The sequence below is a fragment of the Trichoderma ghanense genome, assembly GCF_004382785.1.
Source record: "Trichoderma ghanense strain CCMA-1212 chromosome Unknown scaffold_2, whole genome shotgun sequence".
NCBI lineage: Eukaryota > Fungi > Ascomycota > Sordariomycetes > Hypocreales > Hypocreaceae > Trichoderma > Trichoderma ghanense.
In genome coordinates, this window is record NW_027395665.1 from 2,691,128 (window position 1) to 2,711,825 (window position 20,698).

At 49.0% G+C, this 20,698-nt stretch overlaps 7 protein-coding genes across 7 annotated transcripts; 1 reads left to right on the plus strand and 6 right to left on the minus strand.

The window, feature by feature from the left end:
- Nucleotides 1-2,234: 2,234 nt before the first annotated feature.
- Nucleotides 2,235-3,827, minus strand: CCMA1212_003289 (Fumarate reductase flavoprotein subunit; the record flags this gene model as incomplete). The annotated part of the gene is made up of 1 exon (XM_073700641.1): nt 2,235-3,827. One exon carries the CDS (start codon nt 3,825-3,827, stop codon nt 2,235-2,237), a length of 1,593 nt encoding a protein of 530 aa, XP_073561313.1.
- Nucleotides 3,828-4,689: 862 nt separating this feature from the next.
- CCMA1212_003290 (Protein RTM1) lies at nt 4,690-6,008 on the minus strand (the record flags this gene model as incomplete). The annotated part of the gene is made up of 3 exons (XM_073700642.1): nt 4,690-5,156; nt 5,210-5,461; nt 5,546-6,008. 3 exons carry the CDS (start codon nt 6,006-6,008, stop codon nt 4,690-4,692), a joined length of 1,182 nt encoding a protein of 393 aa, XP_073560936.1.
- A 733-nt stretch (nt 6,009-6,741) lies between these two features.
- CCMA1212_003291 (uncharacterized protein) lies at nt 6,742-7,920 on the minus strand (the record flags this gene model as incomplete). The annotated part of the gene is made up of 1 exon (XM_073700643.1): nt 6,742-7,920. The coding sequence occupies one exon, from the start codon at nt 7,918-7,920 to the stop codon at nt 6,742-6,744; it is 1,179 nt and encodes a 392-aa protein (XP_073560937.1).
- A 439-nt stretch (nt 7,921-8,359) lies between these two features.
- CCMA1212_003292 (Ankyrin-3) lies at nt 8,360-11,335 on the minus strand (the record flags this gene model as incomplete). Its single annotated transcript, XM_073700644.1, has 1 exon — nt 8,360-11,335. The coding sequence occupies one exon, from the start codon at nt 11,333-11,335 to the stop codon at nt 8,360-8,362; it is 2,976 nt and encodes a 991-aa protein (XP_073560938.1).
- A 4,841-nt stretch (nt 11,336-16,176) lies between these two features.
- On the minus strand, nt 16,177-16,743 carry CCMA1212_003293 (uncharacterized protein; the record flags this gene model as incomplete). Its single annotated transcript, XM_073700645.1, has 1 exon — nt 16,177-16,743. One exon carries the CDS (start codon nt 16,741-16,743, stop codon nt 16,177-16,179), a length of 567 nt encoding a protein of 188 aa, XP_073561515.1.
- Nucleotides 16,744-17,368: 625 nt separating this feature from the next.
- On the plus strand, nt 17,369-18,550 carry CCMA1212_003294 (uncharacterized protein; the record flags this gene model as incomplete). Its single annotated transcript, XM_073700646.1, has 2 exons — nt 17,369-17,661; nt 17,722-18,550. The coding sequence occupies 2 exons, from the start codon at nt 17,369-17,371 to the stop codon at nt 18,548-18,550; spliced, it is 1,122 nt and encodes a 373-aa protein (XP_073560939.1).
- Nucleotides 18,551-18,796: 246 nt separating this feature from the next.
- CCMA1212_003295 (uncharacterized protein) lies at nt 18,797-19,033 on the minus strand (the record flags this gene model as incomplete). The annotated part of the gene is made up of 1 exon (XM_073700647.1): nt 18,797-19,033. One exon carries the CDS (start codon nt 19,031-19,033, stop codon nt 18,797-18,799), a length of 237 nt encoding a protein of 78 aa, XP_073560940.1.
- Between the last annotated feature and the right edge of the window lie 1,665 nt (nt 19,034-20,698).

The window sequence follows — 20,698 nt, forward strand, 5'->3', positions numbered from 1 at the left end:
GCAGTGTGGGCAAAAGATTTCATCCACAGACGCGTTTAATCGGACTGGAGCAGAGTCGAATTGCGTGCGCCAAGGCCGAGTCTCGCCCTACCGTTCAACGTTGTGAGCACGGCACCCCCAGATAACATAGACACTAGCTTTGAGCACAAACTTGCTGATGTCACCGGGAATCTCAAACCGATGCCGCCTGAGATGGGGAAGAGTGATGGCGCTGGACGACGTCACGTTGAGGGCTCAAAAACCTCCGGTGATATTCCAAGACCGAGGAGCGAGAATCCATTGTTGGTATAGCCCGGGGTAGTATAGGGCAAAAGGCTGGGGGTGCTCCCTCACTGCTCTCTATATACGGCACAGCAGCACAGGTCATTGCATTAGTTAAGACGCAGGGCAAGCATATAAATGTATTGTTCTGACTGATTGGAGGGAAACCCAATGTCGTGAGGTCTGGGTTCGGTGGTTGTCCATTTAATGCCCGAAGAATGATATTAAAAAAGCGCTCAAATCGGGAAATTCATCCCAGATACCTCAAATATCTGAGCAGGAAGAGCATGCGGAGTCATCTTATCCCATTGTACACTGAATACAGAATCACCCCCGTGTCCCNCCCCTTCTCCCCCCGCCGAGCTTTCGTTGGCGAATGTGGCAAGAGGTGGGAAATACTTGTAACGGGGCGATCACAGTCGCTGCTCTTCAATTACAAGCACCCAGTCAGAACAGTGGATACCTTTGAAACGCTTGCAACGCGGTGTATACTATTCGCATCTACTCTATAGGTCGGTGCCGGGGAGTTTGCAATCTCTGGAGATGTATGATGGTACTGCAGCTTGGTGGCTGCAAGACCGTTAATCGAGAATAAGCCAAGGGAGAAGGCCACATTGGGTATGTCCGCAAGCGAGCGATTGTGACAGCGTTTTCCATTTGCTGAGCTTTTCGAAACCTACAGCAACGAGACTCTATTGGCTAGTGAGGTCTGTTGGTGCTGAGTAGCCTGGCCCCAAATTGCCCGCAAGAATTGGCGCCAGCCAACTTGCTTGGAACAGAAGCGTGGCTCCGCAGGCGAAGCGCATGTTGAGTTTACACGACAGTGGAAAGAAGTGTATCGACAGTCAACGTTGAATGGGCTCTGCCTCGGAATTGATGGGCTGAAAGAGCCATCTCGGATGGCTTATGTATTCCAAGTCTATCTTGCTTGGTACCGATCGCGCAACAACCCATGACTTCTGTTCCGGTCCGGCGACAGTAGCTCACCTTCAAATTTCTGTTTTCCCTTGCCCAACCAAGACTTATGACGTGCAAGGCTCAGGAATAATCGAGTGGCTGTTGTTATCTGGTGCCCTTTCCTGAGGCGTGGTACCCCTTCCACGGCCCTTGGTTTAACTGGATTTAGCCCGATGCGCTGCTGCAAACGATGCGGCATCCGACCAAGCAAGGCAACTTGACCTTGGATGACCTCCAATGCTCATAATATGTACAAATGTGCGGCTCACTACGTGGGCTGAGCTGAGCAACGCGTATGCGAGACTAGATTAACCGCGACAATTCTTCGAATGGCATTCACTGCAGAGTAGCGGAGAGGTTTTGACACGAGGACGCTTCGCTGCAAGATCGGGACATTGCGCGGGTAAACTCACTAGACCACCGATTCCTCAGAGAACGAAGTATGACTCGTGTTATCACCACGGTTATTGAAACCGAAGCCCAGAGGGTGTGTACGACAGCCTCGAGAATTGCAGATGGGTCATTATGGTAAACTTTCGTGCAAATGCACTGAATCGTGATTCATCTACAAGGAAGCCGCAAACAATCTTTATTCTCGGATCCGGAGCGATCACTTTAGATCAATCGTAAGACGAAAGGACATACCCTACAGGCCCTGATATAAACTTCGAGTCAAGAATACTAAAGAAAGGTCGCATATTGAGCCTGCCGCATGCCGATGATAGTTCTAGAGTTCCCACACATGGAGGCAACAATCTGCTTTGCACAGAGTGCGGGAGCTGTAAAAATGCGTCGATCTGGAAGTGAACTTGTCTCATGATGCAGACTGGCCACATGATACTCGTGACAGAATCAGGTTCAGCGGACTAGTCTGCTAAAGAGCTGAGATTGTGAGTACCGGACTAGGATTGCCTCGTATGTAGTTAACTGTATTGCATAATTCATCATGTAGTTCTATTAAGAATTTGAACAGTGAACCTTGAGTATCTGCCATCTGCGCAAGGCTGTATATCTGATCATAGGCGCGACATGTAGTGGGGATTGCCACGCCGAGCAATGGCAGCACCTGCTGCAGCTTTTCCTGCTCGTCGGCCAAATACACTGCCTGAGGTGAGACCAGAACCACCTGGATAGTTTCCATAGAACAAGCCGCCAAGCATCTCACCCACGCAATACAGCCCCGGAATCGTCGAGTTCGACGCAGATGAAATGACTCCCGCTGTCTTCGGATCCACCGCTAAGCCTCCAAAGGTGAAAGTAACGCCGCACGTTACTTTGACAGCCATGAAGGGGCCTTTGCTGAGAGGAACGGCCCAGTTCGACTTAGCAAGAGAAAGACGCTTCGCCCTGGACTGGGTGGAGAGTCCGTCTTTGATAGCCGGATTCCATTTCTTTTGCGGGTTCTCTTTCTGGAAAGCAGTAGCAGCATCGTTATATTCTATGATTGTTTCCACAAATTTGGTTGTGTTCGTCAAGCCGCGCTGCTCACACTTCTCCGCCAGCTCTGTAATTGACGAGGCGATAATCTTTTCCACACGACCGTCTCGATATTCTTCCTTGCGAAGCCATGGAGTCATCTGGGAGTCCCAAATCTGAAAAGCAGTATGCCCGGGCTGAGCAAGAATTGCTTTGCCGAAGATGGCGTAAGTGTAATTTCGCAAGTCAACGCCTTCGTCAACAAACCGGTCGCCCTCAGTATTGAGCATCAGGCCCAGCGGGTAGCCTGATTTGGTGTACTCATTGGAGACGAGTCGATCACCCTCGTGAGCAGGTGCGTTGGCGTCCCAGGCGACCGAGTGACAGCCAGACCAGTTTCCTGCTTGCTTAGCAGAGGCGTCTCGGATCGCCATCTCCAGGCACGCGCCCGTGTTGTAAGGCGTTCCGCGCACCTTGGCCAGGTCCCAATTGGGGCCAAGGTACTGCGCTCGCATTCGAGGATTGGCTTCGAATCCACCTGCTGCCAGAATGACTGAAGCCGCTCGAATCTCACGCTCAGTTCCCTCGGCAGTCTGCACGAAGACAGACTGAACAGATTCCGTTGAAGGATCGAACCCCAATCGCTTCGCCGCAGCAGAAAACACGATGCGAACCCCTAGACCTTGGGCAGCTCGTCGGAGATCCTCAATCAACCCTTTGCCTCCGTCTTGCGTCTTCAGTGACAAGCCGCCCCAGAACTTGAACCTGCCGTTGACCTCATAAGCCTGTCGGTTGAACGATAGCTGAAACCTCACTCCATGCTTGGCAAGCCACTTCACAGCCGAATTCGACTCCTGTACCAGAATGCGCGACAGCGCAGGATCTGATCGACCGCCACAGATGCGATGAATATCGTGCGAGAAGTCATCAACTGTATAGGCTTGCATGTCGATTTTCTTGGCCAGTGCCTGGTCCACATTGTTGACAATGGGTAACAGGTCCTCCAAGCCATAGTATACAGCTCTAAACGCGCCGGCTGTGAAGAATGAGTTTCCTCCAGCCCAATGCTCGGGACATGCGTCGATGATCATTACGCGACGGGCGCCAGATTCAGCTGCCGAGATGGCAGCGCTGAATCCAGCATTGCCGCCGCCAACCACAAGAACATCGACGTCGTTTATCAAGGAAGCCATGGCACATAAGATTGAAGAGTAGCAGACAAAGGATGAAAAGTCTTTCAGTGTGCAGGAGAAGGCGTGATGTCGACACTACGGTTGAGATCGAAGGTGATTACTGTAGCGATGATGTAGCAGACTAGAGCGAACGCAGTGAGCTCTTGGAGAGGCCTCTGGATCACTTCGGCCAATGTGTAATGAGCGTAGATGGCAGCCCCGCGGATGAGCAATTATATCACCATGAAAGCAAGGCCGATGCATTGAAGTGAGACCGATGAAGACTCCATATGATGGAGGTATAATTGAGCCTCGCACTCTCGGAATTACTCTGAAGAAGCGGGGACGTGATATCAGTGGTTTTAGTCTCTTTGGACAGTCCCGCAGATCGCACCTACGGCGCGCAGCACCGGGATATAATGTTAACGTTTACGTCCCAATGGCAGGCCAGGGCCAATCTACAAGGTAGGCCTAGAGTCGGAAATCATGTGGAATACTCGTTGAATTTTTAATTGTGCGGAGCCCCTTCGCGACGATTGAAACCCAAAGGTTGCAGCCGCCGATGTTGAGGGAAGTTGTAGCTGTTGAGTTCACCGAGGTCATCCAAAAATTGGCGGCTAGGAATCACATATACATCTTCCACTGATTGGCTCAATTACGCAAAGTTTAAAATGTCATGTCTACTCGACAATAGATTCTATGGACATGAGGCGCCCTTCTATTAGCGGTTGCGACTTCACCATAGTCTCACGTATCCACATCAGCCTCATATATAACAAGTAATCAATCAAGCAGTATTCTATAATACATCAAACATACTAATCAAGAGAATAGAGGCATACTCTGCTTAAGCCCGAAAATATTATATCTTAGTGCCCAAGTCTTATCCCAAGCTCTGGCCTCTCACCTGGATTAGCTGGAATCCATTTCTGAAGGCTTTCTCGCCTCGCAACAGCAAGCCAATCTCTCCTGGGTGTCTCCAATGAAACCAAGACACAACGACAAGCATTGGCAGCGCATCAAAGACGTAGATGAAGGCCTCATTTTGCAGTAGGTACCCGTCATTTCCCTGAGCGTACTCAATGACGCGAAATAAGTTTCGGACGATGATAAGGCAGCTTGCAACGTATAGCCCTTGAAGGTAGACTTGCCATCGGCACTCCGGCTGCTGTGAGCGGACAGTTGGGACTGATCTCATGCGAAGATGGAACACGGCTGCGACGACGACGAAAATGCCGAACCAAATCAACTGCAACACAAGACCTCCAATAATAATATTGTTCCCGGCGTTGCTCATGGATGGATTAGTACTACCCGAAGCTAGAATGCCGCCGCCTGATGTCATAAACCCTGTGTTAGCAACCGACGAAGACAGGGATGTGAAGGGCAAGTGTAGATCGCACCTCCAGAAAGAAGTAAGAAGCAGACGACGTCTCCAAAAACGAATATCTTTGTCAACCATTGTGGCTTGATGATAGAATGATCCTGTCCGTCGGTGAGGAGAATGATTCGCCCGAGGATCATGTAGACGGACGCCGCGAATAGTGCTGGTGCAAGAAGGATAAACATGCTCTGAGTGATGTAAGGACCCAGCGTCCAGCAGCCAGCCTTTTCAGCCCCAGACGCGGCTCTGGCAGCGAATCCCATGAATTCGACTAAGCCGCGTTTTGAAAGTCAGCGTATTTTCTTTTCCTTTGGTTCTGTCTCTGGCGAGGACGGGATTTGGAGACAAAGCATACAGAAGCACCCAATCACCAGTGGAGCTAGGAACCAGCTTTTCGTTTTCCACATTTGGATGAAATGTATCACGGAAGATATAAAGAACAGAACACAGAAAAGTGCAGCAGCAGCAATAGAGGGAGTGTATCGATAGAGGGCAAAGGCAGCATGTTGCCAATCCGGGTCGCACTTGGTTTCCATAATGAGTGAAAGATAGACAGCGTATGCCTGGATATTGAGAAAAAGAAGCACGGCATGCGTAGGAATGGAATTGAAGCGACTGGGACTAAAGGAAAATGTCACGTATGATAACCTGTGATCTTTATACCTGAACTTGGGCCACCTTTCTCCCTCATTAAGGTCAATGTTCAATCTCAAAAATAGATGCAACAGCACCGGGGTTTCGGACTCGAGGGCCAATCCCAAAGCTTTGACAAGCAATCTCTTGTTTATTCTTCTTCTGCCAAAGACTTCGGCTTTCATCAAGTGGCTTGGCAAAGGCGTAAAACTGCCATATACGCGGACATGCGTATTGTCGAGCTTGTGATTGGCGAATCATACTACCTGGGATTTCTACATGCCAGTATCTGCCAGAAACCTCCCAAAAATAACGGAATATGACCGCATACAAAGGAAGGGTCATGTACCCAGACAACACGCCTTCAAGCTCCATTTTTATGCGGAACGGCGAAGTGGTCTACGCAATCACTGTGGTTTTGACTACAGACTTGAGCGTGCCGCTACTAGAATCAACCTGGGTCGAGGATTCGTCCCTACCCCTGATCCACCCGCGTATTCCTGCATTTCTCATTGGGTGGTCAAGCTGGGCCTGCGTGAGTTCCACCCAAGTTCCAAGCCACAGGTTTGCTCAACAGATGTTTCAAGAAGAATCGATTCATTTTTAGTATGTTATCTTGGCTTCACATAGTGAGTGAATCAGCAAAGTCTATATATCAGCAATTCGCCTACATGATGAGATTTCCAGCCCTGACGGGCCTTGATGCTCCCTCAGACATCGAAATGAGCTGTAAAGCTAAGCTAAGTCTCCGAGTCCTGTCGCCTATTGTTGCTCTATCATCCATACCTAGTGTGAGCCCATTCTACTCGTGGTATCTCAGATCCCGTACCAACGACACCTTCTGCACATGGCCATGAACCTGTATTTATGGACAAGTATCTTCCATGTAAATCGCGGGGAGTTTGCCAAATATGTCAATCAACAGGTGGCATTCAATTGTTTGTTGGGCCATATCATCCACCGCGCCCAAGGTGTGCCTAAATGAGTTGAGATAGACTGGATCAAAAAGCGACCGGAATCGCCAAATATCCAGAACTTGCGTAGACGATGCAAAAGAACGGCGTGAAAGGCTAATATGACAAGTGCTTCCGGGACGCGTCCCTGGAGCATTTCTGCAAATCGGGCTGGCACAAGAATGGACCACGCAATGGTGAAGTGCACCCGGAATTGAATCCCTGAATGAATGCGATGCAAATCGAAAATCCACTGAAGAATATCAACAGCCTCAAGGCATGCTTCCTTATCCGCTTCTTCGAGGTCACACCCCTCAATGAGAGACACGATATCGTCAAGCTCTTGCGAGCGGCCCTTGCCAAACCCTCTGCCCGGGACATCACGATGTCCAAGGATTTCCTCGACTATGCCCTTTATGGTTGGCCAGGATTGTTTAATTACGACGTAGACGCCTCGGTGGACCGGAAAGTAGGTGGCGAGTTGTTCTAGAAAGGAGTCGAAATTGCGGCACTGAAATGTCTCGAACATGACCTGAAGGCCGAGAAGCGAAGCATACAGAAACCAGGAGCATGAATTCTGCTTCGAGATACCCACTTCAGACCGGTTGAACAGTGTCAATGCCCGCGTCTGAAGTTCCGTTGCCTGGTTGCGAAAATTCCTTTGTTGCTGTCCTTGGCGGATAGTGCTCATATGTGCTGCTGAGAGTGCAAGAATCTGATCCATGAGGTAAGGGCTGGCGAGAGCACATTGCACAATGACCTGACGCGTCGATGGAGGCAGCTGAAGCATGCTCGCCTCTTCGGACCCGCGGGACTCAAAGTGATGAAGCAGCTCGAGGTGCCCCAAACCGTACGTTTGAGCCTGCCACTCCTCGGTATAGCACTGTGCGAGAGACAGAAGCGTGGGAGGCGACGGCGCCATTGCTGATGGCGATGGCGTAGCTGGTAGTGCCCTTGGGCCACGGGAGCGATGGGATGGGCGTGTGAGGCGATACGAACAGGAGCGGTTGGTGATGGAGCAGTTGAGGCAAGTCGGCCAGCTCTCATCGCATTTTTTATGGCGCTGCTTGCATTCCCTACACCCATTTCGGGATTTGCGGTGAGAAGTACGCATGGTTCGAGCGTCTTTGGGGAAGAGGTGCATGGTCTCAAAGCTGATAGGGCAAGCAAGATTCGTCTGCATTGAGGATCCAGCAAGACTCTCCTGAGAATATATCGTCGGCTTTGCCATGAGGCAGTGGTGGATGTCTGGTCTCAGGGGTCACGGAGCCTTAGTACGCGACAACCCGAACAAATTGGTGGCTGTAACCCAATACGCGTATTTTGTACGTCGTGTTACTCAGCCACAGCCCGATTGCGTAGACCCACAGCATGGATGGTAGTGAGCAACGCTACACCTGATTCATTAGATACTACAATGCCGAAAGGCAAGGATTTCAAAGAGGACAAAAAAGTCCTGGTGTCTTGATTACGAACAACAAAATTGTATATATATAACAGACTGAAACAACCTTGATGAGTGTTGCAAACCCGCGCCACCCGAAAAATGCAAGACGTCGACTTCTCAAGAATGGCTGTACTTCTCAAAGCCTGAAATTGCCTTCCAGAAGTATATTGACAGCCTCTTCCCAGCCTCGAGACGACGCAATGTCAATGACAGATCGGCCTTGGTCATCCTTGACCTCAAGATCGACACTGAACTTGCTGCTCAGGAGCTTGAGGATTCTCATGTCGCCATTCTCGACAGCCTGCATGAAGGCGTTCCAGCCACGGTAGACCTTGTTCGGATCCGCGCCCTTGTCGAGAAGCATTTCCAGAATGTCCGTGTCGTCGCCGCGGCATCTTCTGACGGCCTTGACGATGGGGAGATGTTCACCAGGAGCATTCAGATCCGCGTGGCCATCGGTGATGAGGAATTCTACCATCTCCTTCATGTCCTCGCGGATGGCCGTGGTCAAGGGAGAGAAAACTCCCCCGTTCTTATCCTCCACCGAAACGCCTGCTGCGAGCAACAGCTTGACGGATTCGATCTGGTTCGCTGCCACTGCCATCTCCATAACACCCTTGTACGCGCGTGGCTCGGCGAGAACGGATAGTATGCGCCTGAGAATTGGAGGGCTTCGTACAGCCATGCACACCGGCCAGTCCTGTCCTCGCTTGTTGGGGTCAGCTCCCCTGGCAAGCAGGACTTCGATCATTTCCATGCGATGCTCCCGGATGGCGGTCGTCAACGGCGAGCATCCCTTTGGCGTTCTCTCGTTAGGATCGAGGCCCTGGTCCAACAGCCAAGAGAGTGCTTCCATATTATTGCAGCTGACGGCCGTCTCCAAGATTCCTTTCGGGTTATGCAGATCTGCACCAGCGGCAACCAGCGGAGGCAAGAAATGGACACGATCATGGGTGATGCACTTGTACGCGGGATACTCGCTAGCCATGACGTTCGGGTCAGCGCCATTGCCGAGTAGCAGTTGAAAAATGTCCATCCTGTTGTCGCGGATTGACGTGCAGAGAGGAGTGTAGACGCCGTCCTTTTTCGCATTGGGGTCGACTCCGGCCTTCAGGAGCACGCGCACTGACTCGATGTTGTTAATGCTGGTCGCCAACTCCATGATGCCGGGGCACTTCTTGTAATCAGCACCGTGGTTGAGTAGCAGCTGAAGACAGGACGTCTGGTGGACTGCCGGCCAGAGCATATGCTTTGGCCCGGGGAGGTTGGCATTCGCCCCGTTTTCCAGGAGACTCTTTACAATGTCGACTCGGGAAGCGTTGATTGCTTCGAAAAGGGCAGTTTTCCCTTCTCTGTTCTTCTCGTTGGGATCGACACCGTAATGGAGCAGAAGATCAATCATCCTCCTTGGCGTCTTCTTGTTGATGGCTGCAATGAGCATTGTGTTGCCATCTGGCGTGACGTGGGATAGATCGCCGCCGTACATCAGCAGGAGATGCGACAGACTGACCTTGTTGGACGTGATTGCGACCGCGAGAGGAGATTCGAACTCTGGCCCAGCCAGAAGGTTAGGATCCGCTCCATACTTGAGAAGCGTGATTGCCCCCGAGAAGAACATTTTCTGAACGGCTGCCAAGAGGGGCGTGATGCCATCGCGCTCCGCCTCGTTGGGGTCTGCCCCGAAGAGAAGCAGCAGCCGGATGCTCTCGGAATCATGGAGGTTGACAGCCTCTGTCAGGGCTCCGTTGGGAGACACTCCTCTGTCCAGCAGCTGCTCAACCAGTTTGTGATTCTTCCCTCGCACAGCGGAAGTGATGCTGTTTTTGAGATTCTCGGCATCTGAGCCGATTGTGCTGCGAGGCGTCCAGCGCGGCATGGTGAATGGGTCGACCTTGAGCCGTACGGCCTTGGACTTGCCAAGTTCCATGCCGGCAAGTTCTTCCAGGAGCGCATTGGACTCTGTGTTGGTGCTGATGTGCGACGATGCGTCGCCAATGGTGCTGGCCCGATCAAAAGCTTGGACAGCGTTGGAGTTGACTCTCTCAGACCGTATTGAGCTGGGGGTGGTGATGCTGTAGTGGTGAACAATGTCGTCTGATGGACCACGCGAATCGGCAAACGGCTTGTTCGCCAGACTTGAGTCGGGCCTTCGAGACAAGGACCGTTCGCTCCATGCGGCCGAAGAGTTGAGGGCTTGTTGATGCAGGTGCTGTCCATCGACACTCGATAGTCCTTGGCCGAGGGGGGACTGCCGGTGGCGCGCGAGATCTGGCTCCGACGCCTTTACCTTGACACGGCCCGAATTGTCATTCAGCCTGTCCAACGCCGCAGCGAGTCCTGTAAACCCAATGCCCATGCCGCGTTCGATCTTTTCACTGCCCAGGGTCCATTGGAACAGCAGGGCGCTCATCCTTAGCCCTTCCTTGGTGCGCTCGAGGACCGACGTCATCTTGTCGACGTCTGTGTCTCCAAATATCTTGCCCCATCCGCGCCTCATTCGGCCCATGGTACCCTTGCGTTCATATTCTAGGAGCTTCGTTAGTATCTGTTCGAGGATGTTGAAGTCTGCCTGAGCAACCCGCAGTTTCTTGTCCAGCTCTGTTACCACATCGGGTGGCAGCTCAGGGGTTGTCCGTCCACATTCGCCGAGGCCAGCCTCGATGGAAAAAAGGATTTGGCATGTATCAAGGAACAAGTGTGCTAGGCGGTCGAAGTTTGGTGACAGCTGCTTGACCGTCGTGAGGTACTCGAGCATGCGCACCGAGGTGCGGTCTCCGCTCGCCGCAACAACATGGCAGAGCTCGGTGCATTTTGTAAGGGCCTTTGATGCTTGGGGCGACATCTTTGCGGACTCTTTAGTGGTAGGATGCGAGCTGAGGGAAGACTTAATGTTCGAGGCACTTGCGGTTTTGGGAAGCGGCTTTGATAGACAAGCAGAGGGTTTCGGCGAGATTGGAGGGCGACTGTGATTCGCAACAGGCAATGAGAGGAGTTCCTTGGCCCCTGGTGAAAACGGTTCCTTCTGAGGCGAGATTGAAAGAGCCTCGAAAAAGTCAAACTCTTGTGCGCGCTCTTCCTTTGGCACAACCACTGCTGATGGGGTTGAGAGCATGATGCCCGGCAGAAGAAGCAGTGGGCATTCCTTCGGCTCCTCGGAAAACCGGGGGGGGGGGAAGGGAATAGGCAGTATTTGGCAGCTATTTATTAGGCTAGGACTCTCTGAATCAGGCAGCTGCCTACCGGAGGGCAGATTTCACATTTAGTGGACATCAAATAGAATTACTTCCCTCAAGATTTTGTCGAAGCTCTGGTACGTCTTCACTTTTTGCATTTGATGTCTCAGCCGTCACTGTGCCACGAGGCGCAAGGAATGCCCATGTCGAATTAGTGTGCTTACCTTCCTCCACCCCTCAACAATAGTCTATTCAGCTATTCTTGGATTGACGAATCATTGCTCACCGTCCTCTGGCCTGGATCCGGTCATGTGGATCCCGGCTGCTGTTGGCCTCCGGATGACTGCACGAACATACTCGCTTCGTGATATTCTACGGTCCAAGCTGAAAGGTCCTGCCTGTGCGTAAACTATGACATGACTGCTGAAACGCACCATCACAAAGCGCGGACACTTCACTCGCCGATGCTAGGCCTGATGCTGCAAGAGGCAGACGCCTCGATCCAGGGGATTCGGGCACAAGAGGAAGATTTAGGCTTAGGGCCGGAGCTCTTCCGGGCAATAACAATGTTCTGTTAGGCACTCCACTTGCCACGGTTCCGCGTACAGTAAATGTGTACCTTACGTCTAACTACCTAGTAGGTACCGAGGATCCCATTGATCGAGATTTCCCGCCGTCCGCTAGCTGATTCACTTAGCGGTTACTGGCCATGGGCGGCAGCATTTGCTCCTTATCGCGATAGCCATACCGATCAGCTACGATTGCCATCCGCCACAGGGGAGCCAGAGTCTTTGCGGGCAGACTCTTGCATGCACGATCGATCTCGATGCCGTGGAGTTTCCCCCGCAACTCTCTTTTCTCGTCTGCCATAAGTACTACTACGACGTTCTTACGGATTACGTATCCGGAAGGAATCTAGGCCCCTTGCTCTGCCTGGTCACAGCTTTCGGTCTGGTCTGGAACAAGTTCCTCTTTTCGCTCAGTGGCAAGTAGTACCGCCTGGTGGTACAAAGGGGAACTGGCCGAAATCAAGGTACGGCCTGTGTTACACACGTGGACCTCGTGGTTGATCGTTTGTAAATAGCGCGGTTGACGACCCCGTACTTGAAAATTGATGCCATTCAGCTAGACCCCTTGTTAGATGGGCCCATATAGCACAAAAAAAAAAGAAAGCAAGACTTTGAGCACTAATCGACGTCCGGCCCAGCTTTGGTTCCGATCCAAGAGATATCGCCGTTGTGACGAGAGGGAAACAGAAGCAAGAGAAAGGAGACACATTGACCAACGTCGTGGTTCTCGATATGGGTGGCTCTGTTGGCAATTGGCATATGGCGGAATGAAGATGAGACTGGTATGCGACTGACGGGAAAACGTGATGGGGGAATGATCTCGTACGAGTTACAAATCAACGACCGACACTCGTTGACGTGAGACTTTGCGTAAATAGCAGCGGGCATCTTTGACATGACGGCACCACCAAGCTGTAATGTCAAGTAGGCCAGCTCTCACCAGCCACTGGGGATCCGACCAGGTTATTACTCAAGCGCGTTGGTGCATTGTAGGCAAGATTGGCTGTCCGGATCTGATGTGCCGTTATGGGGTCGATTAATGCTTGATCCCTGGACCAACCCGGCGAGGAGTGCTCTGCGGCCGTTCTTGCAGGCCGCCGTACACACATCAAAACCCCTTGCGTTGACATATCCCTTGCATCGACCTATTGGTTTACCAGCCCGCCTCCTAAGTCCATCAAACGTCGGGCCGCAACGCACTGCAGCATATGACTTGTGCCTCAAAGCAGATGGTGTGGAATCATTGGTCTATTGCTCTGACATAGAAAACTTGCGAAGATGCTCATTATACGTACAGACCTGGGCTGTGGCGGAACCTTTGAGAAGGGTAGCGTTGTCGACTCCAAGCTTTCTGTTTCCAAGCAAGGGACCATCGTCGCACCAATACCGCAGTTGTCCCTGTACGATATCCCACGAGAGCGCAGTGTGAGGTGCGTCGTGGCAGATACCTCTACATCCGGCATCAACTACGTTCCTTTCCAAACGAGTAGAAGACGCTTGGCCCTGCTCCACTCGACTGCGAGGCATCCTCCATTCACCGGTAAGTTTATACCGGTCACGATTGCAGTTCCACCACTGGTCAGGGCCATCGCCGCTTGTGCAATATCATAGGGCTCCGTCATACGCCTTAACGGCACCTGTGGAGCAAGCCAAGTTAGCATCAGCCATTGCACTTAAAACTTGCCGCTCCTGCAAGGGGTAGAGAGGAAATTTACGCAGACTATAGACGAGCCATGCTCAGCCGCCGGACATTTGGTCATTAAAAGTGCATGTGGTCAGCTGCCAATGATAGTAACAACGTCAACAAACCATGTGGAGGAAGGCATGTCGCATTATTAAGAAACCCCTTTCATGCCTCGGCAGCATACTTAACCTGGACGCCCCCCTTGCCCTGGCTATGGACGAGGTGTGCAGGTAGAGTCCCTGCTTCCCTCTTGGAAAATAGGGAACTACTACGGATGCGCTCAAGTTGATCCCTTGACGTTGATAGCGATGATTTCGTCAAAATTCCATGTTTAAACCTCGACGCTGGATTAATACCTATCGACCATGCCTTCATTATTGACGACGGTATTAACATTGTAATATTGTATAATTACGGAGTCTAGGCCTTGTTCTTAAGCATTGTGACTTGTCATGTTGAACTCCCAACACCTAGCGAATCTTTCACATGGATATACCTTGTCGGCGGTCCAATGAACGACTCACTTCCCTCCTTCTGGAGCAAAATTCGGCACGTGCCATGGCCTCGGCAAAACCAGACCTCACACCTGTGGCAGTGACAACTGTCCTTCCAATTGGACCGGTAGCTTCATGGTTTTAGACAACTGCATGGCAAAAGGGATGACATGACGCACGCGGATAAGACGAATTGATGGGGTTAAGCCCCAGGAATCTAGAGAATGGCCGGGAAAGAAAGCTGAAATACAGGATCATAAACCATAGTCCCGGTCCTTTAAACTCCGGCCTTAGAGGAAACCCACCGAGCGCCAAGCTCGACCGTCTGAGTTGTATGATCATGTCCCTCTCTTCCACTCACTGTGCTTTTAACCGTAGATGTAAGTAATCTAACGGACCGAAGGATATTTGCGGATGTATGTTAGCCCCCGACGACGAGCTTCTACACCTTGAAACATGTTCTGGTTGCTCCCTATCGCCGGTATATTGATGCTACCGTAATTATCACATCCGGCATCACGTCCCTAAGCCAGGAGGCTAGCGGCCCATGAAACCATCAAATGATATCTCCGTCTGGTGACCCGTCGCAGTAGACCTATCCCAACCCTGTCCTTCGATACAAGCATGGGTAAGGGCCAATGTAGAATCTGAGTTCCGCCATGCCCATTCTGAAGTGATTCCGCTTATGCATGTACATCGAGTGGTACCAGGCTTTGACCGTTGCTCCCAATAGCTGTCAATGGCGCTGCAAGCCCCTCTACTACCATAAGCATCCTAATGATCATAATAGGCCGCGCAACAGCTGAACTAGGTATGGGGAGCTCCCACATACGTCGCGGACTCCATGATAAGAGAACTGAGTGGTTGGCATCTCGCTCCCTAATAGCGGCAGAATTTCTTATTTGGACAGTATAAACCCACATGAACACTATAACTGATGAGATACGGCCCTTGTTGTAGACTGTATCTGACCCGGTATTCTTGGCTTTACGACCATAGGATATTACTTCTAGGACGGTGTAGAAGCTGCTGATGGTAGATTTGAATAGACTTCTGCAAGAAGTGGCTGACGCGTCTTAATGATAACTGCGTTATAGATAATATACAATGCGAAGATGTTGGGATCGCATGACGGTTGCTAAGAGCAGCTTCTGAGGTACGATCAAGTAAGATGGAGCCCTGAGGAGATGCTTCCTCTTGATTAGTGATGCGTCTAGGCCACCCGTATGCCTAGATATTAACCTGTCATAAAATTAACTAGTTGGCAATTCTACAATACCTGTTTGGGTTTGCAAAAACCAGCATATAACTGCGGAGGTATTCCCATAATCACCTGGTAACCGATTTGACGCACCCGATTTGCACGAAAGAGCTAATTGCCTTGTACACCGGATGCATCTTTTGATGTTCGTTATTATGTTACTTGTGGAGTGCCGTTTTTCTATTTCGAAGACATACATTATAAGCCAAGCCGTTAGCATTATAGGATTTTATGCTTATGCAAAATGTTCTTGCTGGTCTGGGTGCTGGGGCTGCTGAGAGCCTGCTGAATCCTACACCGAGTGAACGCATCAAGACCACCTTCATTAATGAGGAGTCGGGCAAGAAGTAGTTGAAGGGCGGCTTGCATGCCATACAGATAAGATGACGCTGGCAAGGAATCAGAGGACCGTGTTGAGCTCCTTCATTAACGTCCCAAAATTAGTGAATGAAAGCTGCAGCACATAACCCAAAGATATGGCGTGTGTGTAGCTGCCAGTACTTCGTACCCTTGGACTCTGATAAAGCTCGGTCATGGTGATTGAATGGCACAAGGCCATTAAGGAACATCTTCTAGGACTACGGTATAAAGGGGTTATGGCGCAGTAGGACTATGAGACTTGAGCGGCTTGTTCCTCAGCAGCGGCATTCCCTTTTCTATGTATGAGACTGGTGGGGGATACGTGAGACTATTGCGAAGGCTCAACAGCAAATAGAATGGCGTCCTATATTGATGCGACACTTGCTCATAATCTATCATAGTATAAGATCAATCAAACCTTTGCGTAATCGAGCCCATCAGTGGACGACGTATATTCTTTCCTCCTCTTTGCTACCCTATCAAACGAGGTGTCTGGAGTGACCGCTTGCTGCTCGGCATCGCTAGACTGGGAAAGCCCGGTCGCCTTGGAAAGCGATGGGACATCAAAGTCCAAATCCGACGGCAACTGGTCAATAGCAGAGCAGATGCCCTCAAAGTGAGCTGGCATCCACACGTCATAGACGCTTTTTATAAACCGATATGCTGTCCATTTATCTCTGCCATCATACGCAGTAAAGTCAAAAGTATGAATCGGGTGCCGGTAGTACTTGATATCTTCCCCGGTTATCACCGGGTAGTGGCCGTAGATCCGTACTGACCGGTGATCATGTGAGACAGAGAAGGCGAGGATCTTCCGGTTAACCTCATCCTCGCGCTTGACAGCACGGAAGAGCTCGACAACGCCTCGCACCGCAAGCGTCATGCTGTGGGCGTTCTGCCGGTCTGCAATGTCAAGCCCAGCAACACCGCAGTTCACCTCACAAGTCAGGAACGGGAAGTACATGTAGTATGTGGCCATAAAGAAGGATTGGTCCCCAGAGAATAAGTCGCCAATAAAAGGCGACAGCTTGCCTCAACCGCAGTAGCTGCCAGAAGTCTACATGCTTTGTCCAGAGTAGCAGCCCAAGCAGCGTCAGAAAAGGTTATTTCAGGACTCCTGCCTGAGACCACCACCCCTACCACCCCCCCAAACAACAGTCGGAGAGACCTCGGAGCCGGCATCGCATCTCAGGCCTAGCATGTTCGTAGAACTTTAGCCAGGTCCTCCAACGATGCTGATGGTGTTAGAAAGAGCAGCCAAAAGGCGGCCGGTGATGCATGCGTCGCGGATAATTAGATCCGGGCCCCTCTGTCTAGCCGCCTGGGTGTGTTACATCATTCCTCGAGCAACGGCAGAACCCCCACCACGTGACACTTCTGAAGCCACTGGCAAATGCGGGGCATCGCGAAGATTTCAACATGTCGTCATAGATTTTCCAAAACCTGCAAAGCTCTAGTGTTGTAACAGCTGCCCTCTTCACATCCTTGATCTTGTGCTTTATCGAGGCCCAACATACTATAACCTCAGTCTGGCCACATAAGGCATAGTACTGTACGCCATTCTATTTTGTTATCGAACCTGCCGAGTTAAGCGCATGACCACCATGCGTGAAGTTTTTTGTTGTTCAAAAATAGAGCCATACCGGCCTCGGCGACTAGATCACGAACCCAAGTTCACGGCGTTCATGACTTGGGCTGATGGTGTCACGACCTCACTGGCATCCAACGACACACATACGCCTGTCAACAGTGCACCGTATGCGGTTCAGGTCGTCCGACAGGTTAACTTCGGGCCCCAGGAGTGGATAAGATACTTCATTCCAGCCAGTGTGGGATCTGTCTTTGTAGAAGCTACCGAAGACGACCTTCTCGAGGCGAATTTCGAAAGGCTGAACTCGTATTTATCATGATAAATCTTTTAGCTTAGTGGACGTGCTGATTGTTTAATACATGGCAGATACAAGAACTTCAGGTGTGCGAAGCATGACCGATTTTTCGAGGTCAATTTGTACCAAAAGAATGCCATTAATACTCACCATTGGCGAGCCACCCTTTCACGACCGTCGAGGGATATTGACCTTTCCTTTCGACAGAAGAGAACTGAGGTGGATTCAGACGAAATAGAGAAAGCCACGGAGGGATTACAGCAACCTCTACCTTCTACTTTACATCGCGAAGCTTCAACTCTCCAAGCACAACACGAAGTTGCAGAGAGAGAAAACGAGGCCAGACTCTCTGATTGTAATAAGGGACCGGCCAGCCAGCCAGATATCGCCACCTCGAAGAACCTTCTTCGCTTCCTGCTCCCGAACACCGGAACGAGCCTCCGCTCAGGCCACATCTTGACCCTACTCGCCCTTGATTGGGTCAACAAGGAACTAGCTCTTGGCCTTGATTTTGAAACTCGTTGGGACGCCGAACTGAACAGTTCAAATATCATCCTTTTCCTCTGTGATTGTTTCGAGATGTCTGTTAGTGACAGTGTCGATCTCTCGGAAGTGGAAAACTTAGTGATCCCAGCAATACGCCACGTCGAACTTCTCGGAGGACACCAAATTCCCGGACGAGATAGACTACAAGGAATTGTCGATCATATCCTCGACCATGATCCTACGGTTGATTGGGTATCCAAGTACGGGGCCAATATTGCTCGAGTCCTTGCGTCCGCCCCTAACGAGGAGCTGCTGGAACGATGTCGGCACCGGAATAGCAAGCTGCAACAAGATGAATACAGCCACAGAATCGAAGCAGCACATGATAAACACATTGAAACGGTACTGTACTGACCCTTGGGATTTTATCCTCGGATGTAATGGCTTATCGATAGAAGCAGGACGAAGAAAATTTCGGCTTCTACTCCAGCGATAGGGAAATAGCTGATGACTTTGGCTATGATGATTACCGACATGACTACGATTACGATGACTCCGGATCTATGAAGGACTTCACGGCTTGTGATAAAGAATGTGGATATTGTGGACACTGTGATTATTGAAGGATTATGCCAGCTGAATATATCTAGTGTCGCGCATTCAAGCTTGAAGCATATGCTCGGGAATTCCTTGCGAATTGAAGAAGCTCATAAAGGACAGCAGGTCGGGAGCAGTTGGCCTCTCGTGACGCATCTGGTCGAAAGTGATCTGCCAAGCGGTCACGATCGAGTTGGAGACGGACTCGTCCTGACCGAGGTCACTTGCATCTCTATTGGGGAGGTTTGCCTTCATCTTATCGCTCCTCCGGAACTCGTCCAGGTATCTGGATATTGACATTCGCGGTGCCCGATGATTAATGAAGGCAAGAGGCACGTAGTCGAGAACACGTACTAAGTCGGCTGCGGATCCATTATCATAGTTAGGTCCGAGTTTTCCCCACAGTAGCTGGCATGCCTCATCTCCTTCTATCGCCAGTATTATAGAGATATTACTCCGACCTGTCACGACCCAGCCTTATAGTCGCGACAATAGGTTACCTTTAGTAGGCAGTACTGGATAAACGTCAGGCCGTCTAGCCAATTAGAAGCTACTTAATAGAATTAACTATTAAGTATATTAAGGATAACTTAATAAACTTAAGGATTAAGTGCATTAAGGATATTAGGATAACTAGGTATTTAAGTTTGCATTTATATTATTTATTTAGATAGTTTATTATAACCTAATATCTTATAGTTAGATAAACAGGCTATAGTATATACTTATAGAAGAAATATAGTCTATAAGACTAATAGATAGGAAGCGCTTACTAGCGCTTAGTAATTACTTATTTACTTACTTAAGATTAATTAGTGATTATAGGAAGGCTTACCTTAGGAATAGTAATTGCCTTAGGGATAACTAGATATATAAGTTGCATTTATATTACTTATTTAGATAGTTTAAATAGCTAGTTATTAATATAGCACTGCACTTTAATATAAATTAGAACTTAGATATTTACTATATAATTAAAGAGCCTTACTGCATAACTGTTTATTACTTATTAACTGCCTAATTACTAACCTAACCTCTTTACTAATATAAACCTAGATAGTTCTCTTATTAAAGCTATTTACTTAAACTAATAGTTTATCTTTTAGGAATGTTTTATACTTAGGTTTAGGATACTGGTTTATTATATATTAATAACTCCTGTTTAAAAGGTTACCTTAGACCCTTAGGCAGTGTTTTAGTAAGGAAGTGTTACTTAAAAGTAATAATATAACTTTATTATAGCTAATTAATAAGATTTTAATATAGATCTGCTAACTAATAATTAGGAAGCCTAGAACTGCTTTTTAGCTCTTAAAGCCTTAGTTTAATAAATAGCTTAAGTAAGGGATAATAATTATACTAAAATTGCTAATTTATGTAGATAACTTATATAATAACTAATTATTAATTTACTAGTTTAGAATGCTAGAACTACTTTAAAGTAAGATAGAGAAATTATTAAGCCACTAATGCTAGCTATATATAATAAGGATATAAAGAAAACTAAAGTGTTTATTATAAATATAAAAGCATACTTTAAGTACTTCTTAATAACTATTTTAACTAATAAGATAAAGGTGCAGATTACTACTTCTTAACTTAATAAAGTAGCTAAAGACTGGTTTAAGCCTTATTAACAGGACTATAAAGCTACTGTTAATAATATTAAAGAATATAAGGTAACTACTGCTATAATATATAATAATTATAAACACTTTAAAGAATAAATTAAGATAATCTTTAAAGCTACTAATAAGAAAAAGGAAGCTAAAAATCAGCTCTTTAGTCTTAAGTAAAAAGGATTATACTTAAAGTTTACTGCAGAATTTATTTAAATTAGCGCTAAAACTAACTTAAATAACTTTATAAAATAAGTGCTTTATTATTAAGGGCTAAAGTCTAAAGTAAAGGATAAACTTATATAAAATAATCTTCCTAGAATATTTAAAAAGCTTTTTAAAAAAG